Source organism: Marmota flaviventris, chromosome X, assembly GCF_047511675.1.
Source record: "Marmota flaviventris isolate mMarFla1 chromosome X, mMarFla1.hap1, whole genome shotgun sequence".
Classification (NCBI taxonomy): domain Eukaryota; kingdom Metazoa; phylum Chordata; class Mammalia; order Rodentia; family Sciuridae; genus Marmota; species Marmota flaviventris.
In genome coordinates this window covers 89897579-89919488 of record NC_092518.1, presented here as the reverse complement: position 1 = coordinate 89919488, position 21910 = coordinate 89897579, and the positions used below count along the sequence as shown (strand labels likewise).

General features: G+C 38.7%; 2 protein-coding genes across 2 annotated transcripts in view; one reads left to right on the top strand and one right to left on the bottom strand.

Moving 5' to 3' along the window:
• The window catches only part of Il1rapl2 (interleukin 1 receptor accessory protein like 2), a 521635-nt gene that overhangs the window by 482631 nt on the left and 17094 nt on the right, over positions 1 to 21910 (bottom strand). The window contains exon 4 of the mRNA XM_071606080.1: positions 1536 to 1722. Within this exon, the coding sequence (XP_071462181.1) occupies positions 1536 to 1722 (187 nt within the window). The remainder of the gene's footprint in view (positions 1 to 1535; positions 1723 to 21910) is intronic.
• Tex13a (testis expressed 13A) lies at positions 16953 to 18225 on the top strand. The gene is made up of 2 exons (XM_027933347.3): positions 16953 to 17411; positions 17518 to 18225. Exons 1-2 carry the CDS (start codon positions 16953 to 16955, stop codon positions 18223 to 18225), a joined length of 1167 nt encoding a protein of 388 aa, XP_027789148.3.

Genomic DNA, 21910 nt, shown 5'->3' with positions numbered 1-21910 from the left:
CAGGCATGATGGCACACACTTATAATCCCAGGGGCACAGGAAGCTGAGGCAAGAGGATTGAGAATTCAAGATCAGTGTCAGCAAATTAGCAAGGCACTCAACAACTTAGTGAGACGCTGTCTCAAAATAAAAAATAAAAAGGGCTGGGGATGTGGCTCAGTGGTTTAGCACCCTGGGTTCAATCCCAGTGCCCCCCTCCCCAAAAAGGATCACCCTAAATTATAAGTCTATGTATAATAAATATAATGACCCTTTTTAATATGCCACAAGATTGTCTTCATTAAGAAAAAATAAAAGGAATATGTCAAAGTGAAGAACATGCTCTTGTGGCTTATTGGTAAATTTCATCATGTATGAACATGTAGAGGCTTCCAAATGTAAAATCACCCAACAGCTGTGGGAGTTAGGGTTTAGGTTTCCCTGCAAACTGAGAGTCAGTGAAATCCTAGAGAAACAACCTACTATAGCTCTTTAAGTGTTGTTAGGGTCCAACAATGCACGTAGCATCTGCACACAAATTCTTCTTGGTCACCTCCAGCTGTCATACATAAAAACTGTCAACCTCTGTGGCTCAGAACCAGCATGGACTGCTCAGTCCTGCTACAGGACCACAGGGCAGAATATAATATCTGGACTCATATGGTTGCTCTCGCCTTGTCTACTGGATCCACTCTCTGTCCTTGTCTTTCCTACTTTATGCCTAGAAAAGCTGAAGATTATTGATTGCATCTACCATCTTTGCTTCTGATTTCTCTTTGAGTTCAAACTGGGGAGGCAATTAGCAGAAAACCAGAGAGTAGGAGTTAAGAAAGATTAAGGTCTTTATCCTGCTCCTTCCCTCCCTCTTCCACCTTCACATGTTCCTCTAAGGCTACAAATCTTGATAGGCCCTCTCTATTCTTCCTAGGTTCCAGTGACATTGATAGTTCCCCTTACCAGTATAGGCTAGTGGAGTGAATTTAACAGCCTCCCAGAGTTGGTTCCCTCAACTCTGCCCATATCTTTGTAAATAAATATTTCATTCAACTCTCTTCAATTCAACTTTCACTGAGTGTAGCTTATTTCCAGTTACTAGACCTTATAAGTGTCCATGAATGCTGCATTGGACCCATTTCTCTCCTCTGTATTCACTACAGTGGCTTTTACATTGTAGATGATCATAACACCTAATCTTTTCAAGTACTACTTGTAATGATGGGCCTTTCAATTACAAACAGTAAATAATATTTATATGTTCCCAAATAATTCTTTCATGTATTATTTAAAGCTTCACTTTTCTTCCCATTTGGTCTTATGAGTTGTGTTAAAGGGAGATTTTGTTTATTTTTAGTTTTGGGGGGAAGTGGGACTGCTTTTGACACCTGCTGATGGAAATGCATGAAAATCAGTGGTATATAGGAGTCAAATGTCTCAGTTACTTGGTTGTCAATCCATTGATTATGCTCAGTAAAATATTTAATACCCCAAACTTTTCATATCCCCAAAGCCTGCTACAGACTGAGGTAAAAAATGAATTTGACACCATGCTGAATTACCTTGTACCAGACAACATCGGGCTCCTGATCAGACTTCTTAAAGTCATCCATGTCTGGACAGGAGATCTCTTTTCTTTTAGTGACTTCAGATTTTTCTAAATAGCGGATTCTGCTATTGTAGCACAGGCCTGATTCATTCTCTGCTACAGTCAAGGACATTGACACCTTCATACAATATGTTGAGTTTCTGTAGGAACAGAAAAATAACAAAATAGTTTTATTGGGTGTTTACATATTTATTTGTACTCTATATTTCAAGAGTATTGACTTTTCCATTTAAGGCTTGCCCCAAAATCAGAAATGACATTAAAACAACACACAGCAATTTTCTACTTCAACCGACACAGTGATATGAAATAAGATGCTAATGTGGGCGTTGCCAGCCATGAAGTAGCTATAGAGCTATACAGGGGAGTTACAGAACTGAAACAAAGTCAGACTTTTTTTCCAATAGTAAATGGTGCTACACTGAAAATCTAAGTGAAAACTTGTGAGAAAATTTCTATAAATACAGCTAGAGTCATCTCTGCTCTTCCTCCATGGCTAGTCCTTTAGAAGTCATTCAAGAGCTTGTTGAATTTTACCATTGGTTTCTTAGCCAACATTTCCTTTTATAAGATATATATAGAAAACCAGATCAACACACAGAGGTCACATGTTAACTTATATACCTTTTTAAGGTGCTTACTGAGACGTACCAAGAATCAAATTTGGGGCTCCCATAAAGAACAAGTCTTAGTAGAGTCAATTTGAATTAATCCACCAATACTTACCATTATAAAAGAATATCAACATTGAATTTTAACATTAGGCCACTTTAGAAATTGACTAACTCATTATGTGGGAGTATTTATGAAATTAAAATTCCACTTTCTTGTAACTTGGTTAGTATCTTCTCAGTAATATGAGCTCAGTAAACATGTTTGACCAATTTATTTAACTACAAATAAATAAACAAAATTGTATGCCTTCATTTCTGTATGTATACTCCATGAATTTTTCCTACCCAGAGGATGTCAACCACACAGAAGAAAATTGAAATGTGGGGGGAAGGGATCAGAAGCAACCTGATAAGACTGAGAAGGCCAACTGTAAATCTTGGTAGGAGTGTTGAATTTACTTTATGGAGGACTTTTCAGGAGTGTATCTGTTCTAAACATAAAGGATACTTGCTGCCAAAAATACAAAGTGCCAAGGGCAGCTATACAAAAACCAAGTGTTTCTACCAACAAGTAATAATAATCCTGTAACAGATGGAATTAGCATGCCAACTGCTAACTTGAAGATGGCCCCAAATGACTGGTGCTATGCATACTATTTATTACTCACTCATTTAAATTCATATATCTCAAAACACAGGAGGACAGACAGCTGTGTGCATTGGGCTTATAAACTAACATAATCAAAATGACTCCTACTTGTTTCTAGTGAAGTTAATTAGCAAGCACCCCTGACTATGTCATGTGAGAAGAATGCTGTGAAAGCACTCTAATTCAGATGTTCAGATGCAACCCAATACACTATGTAGATTGTAGGATATTGCTTTTCTCTCTTCCTAATATAGAACCCAAACAACATGAGTTATGCCCACTAGGATCAAATGAAAGAAATTCACATACTCTTGTCAAGTTTTGGATAACCTCTTTAAATGCTATGAAGTTAAAGGCACTATTATGATAAAATGTCAGGAGAGAATAAAGCAGAGTTTAATCAATTTAATTCTTTTTGACTATGATTTCAATAGTTTTGTCGTAAATAATTCCAAACTCTCTTGTTTCCAACAAAGCAATACATGATCTGGTTCAACACTGCACTCTTTTCTTCATTCATTAAGGTACAGTCACAATGGCATTTTTCTCTGTTTCTTGAACACATTATACAAACCATAGGCCTTTATACTTGCTCTTCTCTCTGCTCTTCTAACATTTGTTTATTTCATAAATGTAACTTAATTAGGACAAATAATTTGTTGCTCTTGTTTATGACTCTATCTCTGGAATATAAATGATTAACTAATAGATGCTCAGTAGATGTTTGTTACTTAAATGAGTAAGCACTAAGTGGTATTTGTTTAACAGATATGTTATCTCTGCTCTACTTTGGCATCAACGCCATATGGTTCAAACATCCTAATTCAGATTCAGTTATATGACTATCTGAATATCAAATTCCTAGATCTATGACCTAGATAGTTTTCGGGTGTTCTTGAATTATCATTAATGGAAAAAGTAGTCAATTTTGTACATCTGCATATTGGCAAAGAATGGAGTATATTGGCTATATCTGGGAGACAAAGAGGACTAGAGAAGTGGCAGTGGGTAGAGGGAAGGTAAATATTCACATGGTTTAAAAGGTATTAACACAGAAGAAAAAGAAATGCTTCTGCTGGATATCCAAAGTATTCTGAAGACTTTTTGATGTTACAAACTTTAAACATATCTGCTCCATGGCATTTATCCATGCAGATGAAGAGATTTATTTGTTAAATATATTCCCCTTCTTATACTATACCCCCATGGAAAGAGAACTGTTCACCAGAGGTCTCAATAATAGAAAGAATAGGTAGAATGTCCAAAGTTCAGAAAGAAGTTCACTATAAAATGCATTTATCCCTTTGGAAGAAAATAAGGTTGACTAAAGTAAAGGATAATTCTAATACAGTGCTTTCTTTTAAAAATGTTTTTTAGTTGTAGATGGACACAATACCTTTATTTTATTCATTTATTTACTTTTTATGTGGTGCTAAGGATTGAACCCAGTACTTCACACATGCTAGGTAAGAGCTCTACCACTGAACTATAACCCCAGCCCATATAGTGGTTTCTTAACTCAGAATTAAGCTTTCAACTAAGACACACTGGGTTTAACTAGCTCTGTGACCCCAGACAAGTTATTTAACTCTGTTTCCTCACCTGGAAACTGAGAAGTTCTTTACGATGACTCCATTAGAAATGGAAGAAAGGGGGTCCTTTTATTATCTGACTATGAGCAAAAATAGATGCATATTCTTAACTGGAATGATTATAATGTATAACCACATATTAAAATAATATGTGGAAAATAAATAATAGAGTATTGGCATATAGTAGGTATTCAATAAACTGAAGCCATAATTGGAATTGTTGGTATTGCTAGCATTGCTATGTATATTGCTAATAAATAATAATTTTGATTTATATGTTATAATAACCATGAACAATCACCAATATATTTTAAAAAAATAACAACACTGGCAGTACTATGTTAAGAAAGGCCACTGGGTTAGGAATGTACAAAAGAGGTCAGTTGGCAAGGCAGCTAATACCAGAGGATTCTTCTGGTCTGAAAGGATAAAAATATTACACTGACTTAGGCACAAAATAAGTGAATCAAGAAAGAGCAGCTAAAGCAGGAAGAAACCCCCAGGTACAACAAGTACTACAAGGCCAGGATGTTGGAAGTCAAAAGGTTAATAAAGTTCCACTTATCTTCTGGAAACATCTTAGACCAGTGTCTTCTACTATAAAGCCCAGATCCCCAGACATGTTTTCAGGCACAAGACAGGAGACTCTCTTATGTGTCATTGTCCAACCCTTTCAAAGTACAAATGATGCAGGTCATGCCAGCCTCACATGCATTAACTTGAGATGGTGATAAGGGGTTAAAGGGGGAAATGTTTCTATGTTCTCTAACCCTTAACCTTCCATGAGCAACCTTAGGCTTGGGCTCTCCATATATTTACTCCCACTCTACTGGCATATGAACAGTAGACAACAAATTGCTTGTTAATCCTTGAACAAGCTCTAATATGAAGTTGTTGATGATGACCAAGATCCTAGAATTCAAAGACAAAGCCTAGTTTGAGTCCTGCTGTCACTATTGCTGACCTAGTAAAAGTATGATCAAGACTGCCTGACAGTCTGAGACTCAGGTTGATTTTTATTAGTCATGTAATCTAGCTCTGGCACAGTTCCCATTAACAATCTTGCATTATTTAGATTTTATTTTGAAAAATGCCCCTGGCCAGTTCTATTTAAAATGTTTCCTGCAACTAAGACCCCCCAAAATGTTAATTTTCTTTCATTAGGTACAATTAGAGCTATATAAGTTTGAGGAGGTAGACTGACAAGTGTGCAAGAATGGGGATTGTATTTTTTTTCTCTCTCCCCTACATAACCTGAGAGGACAAGGAACACATTAAGACTTAAAGTAAGCAAAGGGTCATCCCAGTGATATTGTGGAAACAACTTGCAATTACTTTCATTTATAATATTTTCAAGTAGAGTTCTCCCTCAATATCCAGGAAAGATTGGCTTTAGGACCACCCATTCCTGTGGACACATAAATCTCCAGATGCTCAAGTCTTTTATAGAAAATGGCATTGAATTTGTGAATAAACTATGTATATCCTCCCATATACTTTAAATCATCAATATATTCATCATACTACCCAATAAAATATAAATACTATGTAAATTGTTATGTTTCATTGTGTAGTGAATAATGACAAGAAAAATCTGTACGTGTTAGATACAAATATAATTATTTTATTTCCTATTATTTTTGATCCATGGTTGGTTGAATTCATAGATGTTAAATCCACAAATATAAAAAGTCAAATGTGGGCTTGGATTGTGGCTCAATGGTAGAGTGCTTGCCTAGCATGAGTGAGGCACAAGATTCAATTCTCAGCACCACATATAAATGAACAACATAAAGTCCATTGACAACTAAAAAAAATACTTTTAAAAAAGTCAACTATCTTCATATCTATTATCCTATTTAATTCTGCCAACATCCATGAAAACAAACAGGGTAAATCACCTAACAATTGTAAAACATAAACCGAACAAATAACTTAATCAAGCTAATAACCTGGTCAGTGGTTTAGAGTCAATGTTTCCAACTAGTAGTCACAGGGGTCCTCAGAACTTGATACTAATGTTAGTTAAGAGTGGTGGCACATGCCTGTAATCCCAACAGCTCTAGAGGCTGAGGCAGGAGTGTAAAGGCGCTAAGCAACTGAGTGAGACTCTGTCTCTAAATAAAATACAAAATAGGGCTAGGGACGTGGCTCAGTGGCCGACTGCCCTGAGTTCAGTTCCCAGAATCCCCCCCCCCAAAAAAAAGAGACAAGCTAACTTGAGGTTATCCATACCAATGTGGGCAATATGAAAAAAGAAACGCAGATGACTAAAGATAACATCTGAAGAATAGTTATTAATGTGCACAGGAAAATAATTTGTAAATTTTTGAAAAAAAAATCAGTTATGATTCCAAAGGTTTAATGTTAGCTATTTTAGAGTGTAATTTATACCTTTTCTTCCACAGAAATTTCTAAGGGAAATTTTTCATCAATTTTGTGTTCTTGGGTCAAGGGAGTCAGAGGCAAGCCTCAGGATTTAAAACATACATGAGGGCCCAGCCACCCGCCTGTGTGGTAGGCAGACCACCCCAACTGGAGGAGGGGCCCAGCCGCCTGCCCACACGGTCACCTGACCCAGCTCTGGACAAACATAAGGTCTCCCAAACACCCCCCCCTCCATCAAACACCTTACGAGAAAAACAGATGGAACTCATCTTGAAAAATCCCAACAACTCTTAAAACTCATCAACCAGTGGGCATGGCTACCAGCTCCGTTCTGCAGCGGATCAGGTGCCTGGTTTATATCTCCAAATTCCTTAATAGGACACCTATAGCACAAGAGTTAAAATCAAGAATCAACAAATGGGACGTATTCAAACTAAAAAGTTTTTTTCTCAGCAAGAGAAACAATAAGAGAGGTAAATAGGGAGCCTACATCCTGGGAACAAATATTTACCCCTCACACTTCAGATAGAGCCCTAATATCCAGAGTATACAATGAACTCAAAAAGTTAAACAACAAGAAAACAAATAACCCAATCAACAAATAGGCCAAGGATCTGAACAGACACTTCTCAGAGGAGGATATACAATCAATCAACAAATACATGAAAAAATGCTCACCATCTCTAGCAGTCAGAGAAATGCAAATTTAAACCACTCTAAGATACCATCTCACTGCAGTAAGAATGGCAGCCATTATGAAGTCAAACAATAACAAGTGCTGGCGAGGATGTGGGGAAAAGGGTACACTTGTACATTGCTGGTGGGACTGCAAATTGGTTCAGCCAATTTGGAAAGCAGTATGGAGATTCCTTGGAAAGCTGGGAATGGAACACCATTTGACCCAGCTATTCCCCTTCTCGGACTATACCCAAAAGACCTAAAAAGAGTATACAAAAGGGACACAATCAGCTACATCAATGTTCATAGCAGCACAATTCACAATACCTAGACTGTGGAACCAACCCAGATGCCCTTCAATAGATGAATGGATAAAAAAAAATGTGGCATTTATACACAATGGAATATTACTCAGCACTAAAAAATAACAAAATTATGGCATTTGCAGGGAAATGGATGGCATTAGAGCAGATTATGCTAAGTGAAGCTAGCCAATCCCTAAAAAACAAATGCAGAATGTCTTCTTTGATATAAGGAGGGCGACTCAAAACAGAGCAGGGAGGAAGAGCATGAGAAGAAGATTACCATTATATAGGGATGAGAGGTGCGTGGGAATGGGAGAGAGAAAGGGAATTGCACGGAAGATGGTAGGAGACCCTCATGGTCATGCAAAATTACATATAAGATGGTGTGAGGGGGAAGAAAAAAGAGAGAGAAACGTGTCACAGTAGATTGGGTAGAAAGAGGTGATGGGAGGGTAGGGGAGGGGAGGGGGGATAGGAAGGGCAGCACAATACAATAGACACTAGTATGGCCCTATGTATAAACGTGGCTGTATAACCAATGTGATCCTGCAATCTGTACACGTGGAAAAATAAGATTACGTACCCCATTTGAATCAAATGTATGATATGTCAAGATCATTGTAATGTTTTGAGCAACTAATAAAAATTAAAAAATTAAAAATAAAACATACATGAAAAATCAGAATGTCCCTAACTCCCATCTATAAACATGTTTATACTATAAAATGTAAATTTTTATTTCAGAGTTTATGTGAATTTATTGTAACATCACAGATAATCTAGTAAAAATCTATATAAATTAGAGAATTTTTTCATACCTAAAAGCAGAAGCCCTAGATAAAATGCCTGAGGATACAGTTGAAACTTTTCTAACTGGTTCCTGCCATAGTCTTATATTCACTTCAAAATACTTCCCTTGCAAATTCCAGAAGCATTTAATGAACAGCAAACTAAAATAAACTTTACTTTTTGACATTTTAAAACTGTGAATTGACTGTTATACATAACTATCAATCATTTTGCCCTTGTTACATGAGACTACACTCCTCAAACAAAAGCTATTTACTAATATTGTAGCAAATTCAGGGAAGAGAAACAAATGAATAACAAAAAAAAATCTCAGATACTTTGATGATCTTTATTTCTCAAAAATTCATTAGAAAAATAAAACTTTTTAATGAAAAATATCTCTAAACTTGTGTAAAGGGAAAATTTCAGACTACTGCAAAAATAACAATATAAAATTACAAACAAATAATTTTAATGCACTAAAAAGCCAGAAAGGCCAAAACTGGCTGATTTATTAACATCATTATCTAAGAAGAATGACAAACCTGTAGAATCATTCAAATGACATTTTACCAGGTATTTGCTGTGTGCTGTACTGATTATACACATTGAAAAGTAGATGTAAACCTAATACAAGAATAAAAATATTTATGCTACTTTTTTTCCTCCCTTTCACCTTTGGTCTGTGTATGTCTTTTCCCGTGAGATGAGTCTCTTGAAGGCAATATATATCTGGGTCTTCATTTTAATTCCAATCTGTCAGTCTATGTCATTTAGTTGATGAATTTAGGCCATCCATATCCAGAGTTATTATTGAAATATAATTTGTATTCCCAGACATTTTGGGTTATTTTTGGTTTTTAACTTAACTTGGTTTCTCTTTTGATTGGCCTTTCTGAACAATAAATGTGGGGGAACAGGCACACTCATATATTGCTTGTGGGACTACAAATTGGTGCAACCAATCTGGAAAGCAGCATGGAGAAACTGGAATGGAACCACTATTGGGGAAATTGAAATGGAACCACTATTTGACCCAGCTATCCCCTACTCGGTCTATACCCAAAGGACTTAAAATCAGCATGCTATAATAATGCAGCTACATGAATATTCATAGCAGCTCAATTCACAATAGCCAAACTGTGGAAGCAACCTAGATGCCCTTCTGTAGATGAGTGGATAAAGAAACTGTGTTATATATATACACAATGAAATATTACTCAGCATTAAAAAGAATAAAATTATGGCATTCACAGGTAAATAGATGGAGTTGGAGGATATCATGCTGAGCAAAGTAAGCCTATCCCAAAAACCAAAGCTGAGCTGAATATTCTCTCTGATAAGTGGATGCTGATCCATAACCAGGAGGAGGGAAGCATGGGAAAAATGTAAAAAGCTTTGATTGGGCAAAGGGGAGGGAAGGAAGGGAGGGTGCATGGGGGCAGGAAAGATGGTGGAATGAGATGGCCATCATTACCCTAGGTACAAGTATGACTGCACATATGGTATGACACTACATCACGTACAACCATAGAAATGAAAAGTTGTGCTGCAATTGTGTACAATGAATCAAAATGCATTCTGCTGTCATATTTACCTAATTAAAATAAATTTTAAAATTTACATTATAATAAGCATTTAGGGGAAACACTGGATCTTTTGAAAAAACTCATTTTTTGTTATTTTTAGTCTATAAGCCTTACTTTCAGTTTTGTAGAGTTATGAAAACTTCAGAGGGTTGTGGTCTTCTTTTTTTTTTTTTTTTTTGCTTTTATAAGTTATGTTTTTATGGATCTCTGGCCTGTAAAATGTCAACAGATTTTAAGTGTGTACATTTTTTTTCCATCAGGAAGAGATTGGTTAGTAAACAAACAGGATTTGATGGAGGTATGAAGAGAGAATACTTTATTAACTCTTTTTAACTTCTGCCAACATGAATATTCAGCTTTGGCCATGATACTGATAATCTCCATCTCAGAATCATAGAAACATAATTTGCTTATAGTTCATGTTACAGTTAGTCAATAGGTCAACCCTGGGACTTGAACTGTACTTGAATAGATTACTGCTTGAGATAATGGCCTTTAGAGGCAGATATGTAAGTTCAACTTCCAGCTCTATAATGTTCTATCTATGGATCTTTGGATAGGTGACTAAATCTGTTTGAGGCTTATATAAGTTAGATTAATAAAAAGCAACTATTTTACAGGGTTGTTATATCACATAAGTGTTAAAAATTGTAAAGGGTCTGAAATTTTACCCAATTTCAAAACTAACAAGTTATCCTGCCAGTTTCAAGGAAACTCCTATGTCACAAATAATAAATAATTTCTCACAATAGAGCATCAGCATTTGTGTTGCTTACTCAAATTCAGTCTCACAGGACAATACAAAGAGGATCAGGGAACACCTGCAAAAGCAATGGGTCATAGGCAATGTGTCATATAGTACAGTGGAAGAGCTTCAAGCTTAGGAAACACACATCTTTTATTATGGGTCATAAGCATATCAGCCCTTTGTTCCAGAAGTAAATATGCTCTTTTTTCCAAGGCTGTATGCAAACCTTACTTTGGCTCTAGAGGGAGACATTATTTCTATCTTCCAAGAGTCTTCTCTATACATACAACTTTGAAAAGCTAATCCAGGACAAAGTATAGTATGCTCAGAAGATATGCAGAAATGTGAGAGACCTAGAACAAAATCTCTCCTAACAATGAAATAGTTCACTTAAAGCATTTAGCAAGTGCCCGGTATATACTAAGCACTCTATAAAAATAAACTCCTTTAACATCATCACCACTATTACCACATTGCCTACAAATAAGTACCACAAAATAGCTACAAAATACAAATACCTACAAAATACAAATACCACATTACCTCCCAATACAAATCATAAAGTCAATGAAAAGATTTGTTTTCTTGTCACTGTTTTTAAGAAAACAGTCAATGGACCAGGATACAGGAAACATTACACTTATTCTAAAAACTGTTTGCTCAGGATAAATTTTATTATAAAAATGCCCTTTACAATAAATTCAAAACAAACTAATTTATTCTGAGACTGAGCATTAAATTCAGATAACTACTTATAAAATTATGATATATTACATATATATTTGACCCATTCATGTATAACTGAGAATTGTGGATCTTTCTATTGATCTGTTATGTCACCATTCCCAAGGAAAGCAATTACAGTTTTTCACCTAAGAATACAGGTAATTTGCTCAAAATCTGACCCAAAGATTGAATGAAGATGAGGGTAAAGGTAACAGGATAATCAAGGTAAATTTAAAATTTCTTGCCACCACCATTATGCACACTATAAGTGATTCTTGCTTTCTTGTTTGAATGAAAAGAACTTTAAGAATAATAATCTGAAATACATCATCCTATAATCAAAAAGCTTTCCATAAATCTGTGGAGAATCCTGATATTTCTATTAACAACAATATATCTCTCATCCAGAAAGCCTTCCCCAACCAATTCCACTGACTCTATTCCTACCTCCTCATTGGCTCATACTTACATTACAGATATTTTGTATTTGTTAATAACATTGTTTTATAATTTTCCTCATAATATTGACAAAGATTTTGTCAATTACCCAAGTTACACCTCAAACTCTTCAAAAACAGTTTTCTTTATATGATTACCTACCTTGCCTGACTTTCTGTTGAAAATTTTATAACTAAATTGTCTTAGCAACTAATCTATCATGCCCTATGCCTCCATGATCTATTCTCTGACTTCTGTCTATGCCACCATAGCTGTCAGTTTTAGAGACCTTGAAAGACTTGTCAATATTCACTATTTATACTTGCTCCTCTAACTTCATTCTATGGCCCAATATCATTTTACTTCTGCATATCATTCTATTGATTTTCTAATCAGTAGAATCATTAAGAATACCTTATTATATGAACTGGATAACCTTTTGTTCATTAGGTTTAGCTAATAATCTAAACCTAATCCAATCCAACCTCCATGTATTATTTGAAAAGAGTAACACTTATTTCACCTTCAAAATCTCTTAGTTTAAAACTATCCCCTCCTTTTTTCTACTTCTTTCTACCACTTCTATTGCTTATTATTTTTCCTTGGTTTACTCCCAAATTATTGACCACTCTTCCCTAGGCCTCAGTGGGTTTTTTTTCTGTTTCATTTTTTTTTCTCCCCACCTAACCTTCATCTTAAGCACTGGATCCTAGCCACAACTGAGCACTGCAACCATCCAAAGCTATAATATATATCTCCAGTTATGTTCTCTCTCTTAAATTCCATCCCAGTTGAGTCATCTAAGAGTCAATATAACTGTCATGAGGCACTTATCAATCCAAACTGAACTCATCTGTCTCCTATAGTCTGATTTTCCTTCTATACTATGGTTAGAGGCATCACTAATCATAACACCAAATTTCACCAGATACCTCAAAATCACCCTCCATGCCATCTTCCCATATTTATTGTTATTATAAAACTGGATAATAAGTCATGCTAATTCTGTTTCAAAATCTGTCCTAAGGGGACAGACGGAATAAGATTGATCAGTGAGTACTAAGATATCATTAGAAAAGAGCTAGTATTTTTGGTGTGCTATTGCACAGTAAGGTGACAACAGATAACAAAAATGTACTATGCATTTCAAAACATTACTAGAAAGGATTTTGAATGTTTTCACCATAAAAATGGTAAATTTTTGAGGAGGTATATAAGTTTAACTCGATTTAAACATTATAAAATGGATACTTGTATCAAAACATCATGCTACCCCACTAACATGTGTTTCAGTAGTTAAAAATAAATTTAATTCAGGGGCTGGGGATGTGGCTCAAGTGATAGTGCATTCACCTAGCATGCGTGAGGCACTGGATTCAATTCTCAGCACCACATAAATGTAAAATAAATATACTGTCCACTTAAAAAAAACTAAAAGAATAAATATTTTAAAAAATAAAAATAAATTTAATTTAAATTTTAAAAATTGTGTACTCTTCTGACATCTAGATTCTTCCATAGTTCAAACCCTAATAAAGTTCTGCTTATGCACTGAAATAATTTTCTAACAGATCTCCCTCTCTTTTGTTTTTTTCCCTTCTTCAATTCTTTAGCCATGTGAAAAAAAATTATTTTTCCAAAGATGTTTATTCATCAGAAGTGAAATGATGGCAGCATATGGAGAAAACTGATTTCAAGCTGAAGTCCATGTTTAAATTCTTATCAAAGAAAAGTAGGGTAAAAGATGTTCTTACATTAGAAGAATAGAAGACAAAGAATAAGGTAGATAACTATTAAACCACCAAAGACAGGACCCTGATAGAAAGGAAGAGATTCATAAGGCAGGCCTCTTCCCACTCTATATCCTCTCCCTATGTTATTTCAAACACTACCAAGAATTCAACTTCTTCCTCCCACTATAATAATTCTAACCCTGATATCTCTCCTAAGCTTTAGACTCAAACTGCTGACTGGGTATCTCTACCAGGTCACCCAACAGGTTACCTCAATATCTATCTATCTATCTATCTATCTATCTATCTATCCATCCATCCATCCATCCATCTCTATCTATCTATCTATCTATCTATAGGAAGGTAAACTAACTCTAACCAACTGCTTCATTATCCATCAAAGTCTATCTTCTTAGTCCCCTATACCAGAAACCTGGAAATTATCTTAGGCATTTCCTAACTCTCATCCCTAACATCTCTAATGAATTCCACCTAAAGTCCATGTTTAAACTGGACAAATGACTCTCTGCATTCTTCTCTCCATCTCTACATCTAGCACCTCAATTTACCTCTTGAATTACTGTGACAGCTCCCTCATGATCCTCCCTATCACTTGTCTCTCCCACTTCTCCTCAAAAGTTCATTTTCTGAGTGCCCTTTCTGCAGAAATCACTCTAAAACCAAATTATGAACCATGACTACTGATGGCTGATAAATACAAAAGTTTAAATGTAAAGAAAGTACAAGACAGTATTTTAAAAGAATGTTAAATCAGGGAAACTCTCTATCTTTGGTATTCAACTACCCTCTTAGGTAATATTTTAAAGCCTGATTGCTTTTTTTTTCTCTTATACTACCATATAGGATAAATACTACCATTTTCAATGTAGTTCACAGAATAAAACATAATGCTGAATAATAAAGGATGAATAACCTGATTTTTCCAGGGATAGATAATGCAAAACACAAGATAAGTGTATCTGTTCATGACTTATTCCTTTGGGATGTATTAATAATAGGAGAGAAGATAATGGAGATTATTAAATCCAAAAGGCAGGCTGTAGAAAGATTCTAATATCAGGACAAAGAGTGTAACATAAGGAGCCATCATATATTTTTAAGCTTAGGAGTAACCTGAACATAGAAAAAATCTAGAAGCAATTAGGAATTAGGAGGAAATTAAAGACAGGAACAATATTTTAAAAACAATATGGGCAATCTCTAAATGTGAACAGATATCCAAGGAGTTTCTAAGGTACTAGCAAAGGGTATGGTGACCAATTGTTGCCTACATTTTGGGGAGTTAGTTAGGTGTTGTTTTTTTTCCAAGACTTCTATATTGCACAACATAGGAATAAGTAGGAGGTCACTGACCTGAGACTGTTCCTACATTTTGAGTCCTTACCTAAGCTATGAACAAATTTGGTATATTAAAAAACTCAAATTTTAAAGAATAACAAACAGCCAGGTTTGCACCAATCAAAATCAGCTGTATTTCAGCCAATCACATGAAGTCATGCAATCAGATCATTCCCAAATAAGGCAGATTGCCTAGCTGTAATCAGGTGGTTTCTCTATTTTTATGTTTGTCCTATAAATCTCACTGCTCAGGCTGAATCATTCCTGAATCTCTCCAAAATTCAGGAGAATTTTGACTCATGAATCATTCTCTGCTCAAATAAACTTCATTGAACTTGTCTAAACTTTTAAACAAAGAGTGTTGAGTTACATTAAGAACATTCTGATTTGAGAGGTCTTTAGGACACACATGATATGGGAATATAGAGCAGGAGTTAGGCCAAATCATGCCAACTGCCTACTCTAAATAAAATTTTACCAGAACACAGAACATGCTCATTACTTCAGGTATTATTTATGGCTACTTTTTTATGGCAAGTAGTTGGGATATATATTCTTTTTCCCCAGAGCCTCAAATAATTACTCTCTGTTCCTTTACAGAAAATGTTAACTAAACTTCCTATTGGAGGGAATTCAATAGTCTGAACATGAGCTACAGAAATTTTCTCCAGGGGGTGGCGCCAGAGGCCACTGAGAGGTTGGAGATGTTCCCTGACTGGAACACTCTACCTCTAGGGGTCTTAACATACTCTGGGGTTAGATAAATATACGTCAGGAAGGAGGGGTTTCGGCATTTTGTAACTTGTACAAAAGTTTCGTTTTCTTCATTCTGGGTCTTTTCTAACCACTCTTGGCAAATTAATTTGCAGGCCAAAAAGTACATAGCATCAGGGAAATGAAAGGAATGTTTTCATCCTTTGCATTCTTAAGTTTAGCTCCTCTCCTCCACCCCTCTTCCTTCGGGGCTACTTGATGCCACAGAGGTGTTGGAGTTACTTGCTGTTCTAGAATATTCCAAGTATTGGAGGGGGCTCACCAGGCGTGGAACAAACCATCATGGTGGGGTGGGACCTTTTGGACTTACTTCTGAGAGCTTCATTTTCTTCATTCTGGGTCTTTTCTAACCAGTCCCGTTTCTTCCCACCTTCGATGGCTTTCAGCCATGTGGTGGGTTCCCTTAGGAGCCCAAGAGGGGGCGGGACCTTCAGCTCTCCCTCCTCCGCACCCCCGCAGTCTCTAGGAGTTGGAACAGTCCTAGAGTAAAAGCCTAGAGATTTGGCCGCGTGGCTCCCTTTTCCCAGAGCCCTCGAAGCGAGAGGGACCCCTTTCTGCCTGGGAGAGGGCTGTGGTAGCCCTGTATCTACTCTGGTGAGCCCGGTGGGAAGCGTTCTATGAGGGGACTGAGGCAGAGGCGGCTCTTTATGAGTGGGTGGGACAGAGAAGCGAGGGGTGGGACAGAGAAGAGAGGGGTGGGGAGCGAAGGAAAGGGGAGGAGAGTAAAGGCGAAGGGAGGGGCTAATGGTGGGGGAGAGGAGTGAGGGTGAGGGGTAGAGCTGAGGGTGAGGGGAGGGGCTAAGGGCTATGGGGTTTGGGGTGGGCCCTAAAGGCAGGGGAGGGATACTAAGAGTGATGGGGTGGGGGGCTATAGGCGACTGGGGTGTGGGTGGGGAGGCTGAGAACTAGGGGGTCTTAAAGGAGAAGGACAGGACAACTGGTTGATCCATCTCCCAGGGCCCACAAAGCCACAAGCCCCTTAGACATCATGGCCTTGAAACCTGAGGACCCCTGTAGTGGATTTCGGCATAGCAAGGTGGTGGCCTTCATCAACGAGAAGATGGCCAGGCACGTGAAAGGCCCTGAGTTCTACCTTGAGAATCTAACCTTGTCCTGGGAGGAAGTGGAAGATAAGATCAGAACCATCCTGGAGGACAGTGAGATGTCCAGCGAGGCCCAGGAAGCCTGCGCCTGGGGCAGCCTGGCTCTGGGCTTGCGCTTTGCTTGCAGACAGGAGCACTTACAGGGGCACAGGGTGCAGTGGCTGCAGGACTTCTCCAAATTGCACAAGTCAGCCGCCCAAGCCTTGGCCTCAGAACTGAAGCAGCTCACGATGCAACAAGAGATGGAGCGCAAGGAAGCTGCTTTCCAACTATGGCTGACCCAGGCCAAACTGGTGGAAGTGCAGAAAGAGTGTGACCTACTAAAGTGGAAGCTGCTCCAGGTGGTAAGATCACCCTGCCATGCCAGTCCTACCTTTCACCCCTACTCTAGGCCAGTCCTCCACCCCCTTGACCACAGATCACATCTCAGCCCTGCCCACTTCTCTCCAGGAACTCAGGGCTCCCCCAGAGCAGGTTGCAGAGGGGCCAAGCCTGGCTGCTGCTAGAGGGGCAGGGACTGAAGGAACAGGAGAGATGGAAGAGACAACAGCAGCTACAGATGATGCCACAGGAGGAGGAAGAGGAGGAAGAAGAAGAGAGGAGAGTAATGCAGTGGGAGCTGCCCCCATGGAGGCTGAACAGGAGCTGGGTGGGAACTTCCTGCAGCTTCTTGGAACTACTGAGCCAAAAAATTACACCTCTGGTGGGCAGAGGGAGGGAGATCCTGGATCCATGGAAAATTCCATGTTTTCTCTCTCTGGGACCCTGAATCCCCTGTTCATAGCCTCATCAGAACCCCTCCCTGTTCAGCTCCCTGCCTCATTCTCTTACTCATATTCATCCCCTTTGTCCCCATTCCCAGCCTCACCCTCACCCTCACCATCTCCACCAACAGCCATGGTCACAGAATCTGCTCCACCTCAGATGCTTCCCTACAGCTCAGCCTTTGATGTTAGCCTGGGGTCTGATATGGGGGCCCAGGGATTAGACCCTCCAGAAACCCTTAATAGGAAAGACTTTGAACTCCACCAGCCAAGAAAACCTCGGGTTTTTCGCAGGCCTGGGGATTGGGACTGCCCTTGGTGTAAAGCTGTGAATTTTTCACGAAGGGAAAGTTGCTTCCGCTGTGGGAGGGGAATCTGGCTGCAAAGCCCTTAGTGAATTCAGAAATATGAAATAGAACCGAAACATATCCCAGTGGGAAATCAATTTTCAGAGGTGGGTGGGAGGTGGAGGGAAGGGGTGGGATGGAGGTGAGGGATGAGAGGTGGGGAGGGTGTAGATGGTGGAAGGAAAGACATGGTTTGATTACCCTTGTTTTTGTTTTTTGTTTAGTTTTGTATTGGAGCTTGAACTCAGGAGTGCTCTACCCCTGAGCTCTATTCTGAGCCCTTTCAATTTTTATTTTTTAATTTTGAGACAGAGTCTTGCTAAATGGTCCAGGCTGACCTCAAACTGGTGATCTTCCTGCCTTAGCCTCCTGAGTAGCTGGTATTATAGGTGTGTACCACAACACCCAACTTGATTACCCCTTTTTATTCCAGAGGGTCATTTAGTACCCTAGATCTACTGCAGCTTTTGGGGTGTGTGTATGTGTGTGTGTGTGTACGCACACACGTGAACACCTGTCTCCCCACTAGTGGATGTGCACAGTCATGTATATAAAAGTCCACCCTCTTTCCCCGCCTAGTCCTTATATAGTTAAGTGTGGTCATTTGACACATCCCGAGCCACAAAGATTCCCAGGCTAGATCATCTGCACTGAGAGGTAGATGCCATAGTCATGATGGAGTTGGTCAGTGAAGCAGTGGGTAATTTTGTTGAGGCCTGGGTCATAGCCACAAACACTGAGGCCACAGCTGAGGCCTGGCCCTGACTATGGGGGAGAAAAACTGGGTGCTTTACAGAGGTATCTTTTGGAGGACATGAGTGTGAGGTCCCAGGATGCAGACAGGCATAGAAGAGTTGATCCAGTGACTCCAGAGAGCTGGAGAGAGTGGTTGTGGTGCAACTCCTTTCACATATTGCAATTATGCTACGTGAGGATACACTTTACCCAGACAGTCTTTTATTTTTTATAACCTTATTTTATTTACTTATTTATTTTTATGTGGTTCTGAGGATGGAACCCAGTGCTTCACACATGCCAGACAAGGGTGCTACCACTGAGCCACAACCCTAGCCCCAGATACCTTTTTCTTTAAGCTAACTTGAGTAGGCTCCTATTCTGGAGAACCTGATTATTTCCCAGTCAGAAACTGGTAACAGCAGAGAAATTTCAAGCAACAGACCATTAAAGAACCTGTTGAAACTGGATGGGGAGTTCTATCAAGGTTTGGCGAGTAGTGGGAATTCCTGCATCCCAAGAGTCCCCAAGAATGAATTGAATAGGGATGGCTCATGTTCTCGGGGAGTTAAATCACAAGAAAAATCAAAGAAAGCTTGGAGGGTGGGTAACCCTAGGTTTATACTGGGCTCAAATTAACACAGCAGAAATTCGCCACCCCTAAGAGAATCCCCACAGGGCTGCATACAAAAGATGCCAGCAGCACCAGCTGCCGGCAAGGACTCCTATAACTGCACAGTCTCATGACAGGAGAATCCTCCCTACTCATCAGTAGATGAAACCAGAGACAGATTTGAATTCATACCACTGCCAAGGTGAGTCAGAAACTCATAGTACTCAGGGTATGCTCATCTAGACCATTCTCTCCTCCAACCCACCACCAGGAAAAATGTGGTAAAGGAATCTGGCTATAAAGTTCTCAGTGAATTCAGAAATGTGAAACATAACAGAAGCATATCCAATGTCTGTTCAGCTCCCTGCCTCATTCTCTTACTCATATTCATCCCAACCGCCAGTGGGAGGGGGAGAGGTGGGAGGAAGAGGAGAGTGAGTCAGGGAAGGGAGTGGGTGGGAGGTTGGTCTGCTTTTCCCCCTGGTGACCATAAGCTGTGTTGAAGGGGGCTAAAAGTGTGCTTTAGTCCTCAGGTGGAAGGATGGGGAGGAGGTGTGCAACTGGAGCACAATGAGACATGACTGGAGGAGTCCTGGACATCACCTAGGGACTGTGGACCTACATACCAGAAAGCTGCCATGGCTCTGGGACATCCAGCAGAGATGTGACTTTCGGCTGCCTCCTGTTGGGAAGGGTGTGGACAATCACCATCCAAATTGGGGGCTAGATACTTAGCCTGTACATTTGAGAAATGCCTTCATGTTTGTTTATTTCCTTCTATGCAGATTTTCTTAACCTCAGTACTCCTGACATTTAGAATTGGATAATTCTTTGTTGTGGGGGACTGGCCATGCATTGTAGGATATTCAGCAGACTCCCTAGCCTCTATCCACTAGATGTCAGTGGTACCCACCCCACTTATTCAATCATGACAGACAAAATTGACTCCAGATGTTGCCACATATCCGCTAAAGGTTAAAATCATCCCCAGTTGGAGATGACTGGAGGCAATAAAGTAATTAGGAACAGTTTGAATAGGGTATGAATCAAAAAAAGAAGGTCATATAGGCTGAGGGGCCCTGAGAGTTAAAGGCTGAAAATGTCCATTGGGCATGGCATTTACTTTGGATCTTCAATCAAATTCAGGGGCGTGGTAGGGTAGAAGCCAAACTGCAAGGACTGAGTGAATGGGAAGTGAGGAAGTGGAGTCAGTGAGGGGAAGCTCTTTTTAAGGACAAAGATTGATTGTGACTGGATATGTGGTTGAGAGAGAGTTCTTTTGAACATGGGAGAAACTTGAGTCATAGGGAAAGAGATCACAGAAGCATGAAATATATGACAGAATAAAATACTGCAAACTATATTAGAGCTACAGCTACTGTTATTATTTTTTGAAGTCTATGACAGGGTCACTTTTTACTTTTGTATACAAAATTCCTTTAAAAATCCTATTAGTGTATATACATAGTTGGTATGTATGTTTGTAGATTTATGTTTGAGTAAGTATAGAAGAGGTCTGGAAAGACATTCAGCAAATTTTTGCATTAACTAGGCAGAGTGCACTCATCTCTGCCAATGAGTGCTATGGGGTTCAGTTGGGGCTATGAAATTCAGAACTTTTTACTTTATAAACTTCCATTTTGTGAAAGTCAAATAATTAAATGTTGAAAAAAAATTAAAATGGATTGAATTTATTGACTTGGATAGATTTGGAAGTTCCAGTTCCTCTGTGATAGAAGAGAGAAGACACTGCATGGCTAGAAGATTGGAAACCAAGGGGGCTTCTGCCTATGTGTCTGTTAAAAAAGACACCTGAGGGGACAAGGATAGAAGGTCAAAAGGGGTGGCTTCTGAATAATGGTACATATAAGAATAATCATGGAAATGGAGGTGAGGAATGGGGAAGAAAGAAAGGATCATTAAGCTGCACAGAGAACACCATTGGTATAATACCCAAGTGGGATGGTGGTAGGATTCCAGGAGCGGGCATTGGAAAGGAAGTTGTGGCATTCCAGGAGGGCACCAGACACAAATCTCTGGTGCTACAACTTATTTTCATATTTAAAAAAAAATCTTTTAGTTGTAGATGGACATAACATCTTTATTTTTATGTGGTGCTGATGATCAAACCCAGTGCCTCACATGTGTGAGGCAAGCACTCTACCACTGAGCTATAACCCCAGCCTTCATATTTTTTTTCAGTAATGGATTCAGTGTGTTTGAATTTGGATTTTATATTTGGTAGGACCATGGAAAGACAAAAAATTTTACATAACTTCATGTGTTTGCCCATTTAATTTTTTCTGTGAGTCTGAAGGAAAGATGTCAACAAATTGTAATTATTTCTGCTTCCATCACTTATTACCCTCTAAAAACTCAGCAGA

Coding starts and splice junctions, on each gene's coding strand:
- Tex13a (XM_027933347.3), top strand. CDS start 16,953: ATGGCCTTGAAACCTGAGGACCCCTGTAGTGGATTTCGGCATAGCAAG. Junction 17,412..17,517: donor AGTGGAAGCTGCTCCAGGTG/GTAAGATCACCC, acceptor ACTTCTCTCCAG/GAACTCAGGGCTCCCCCAGA.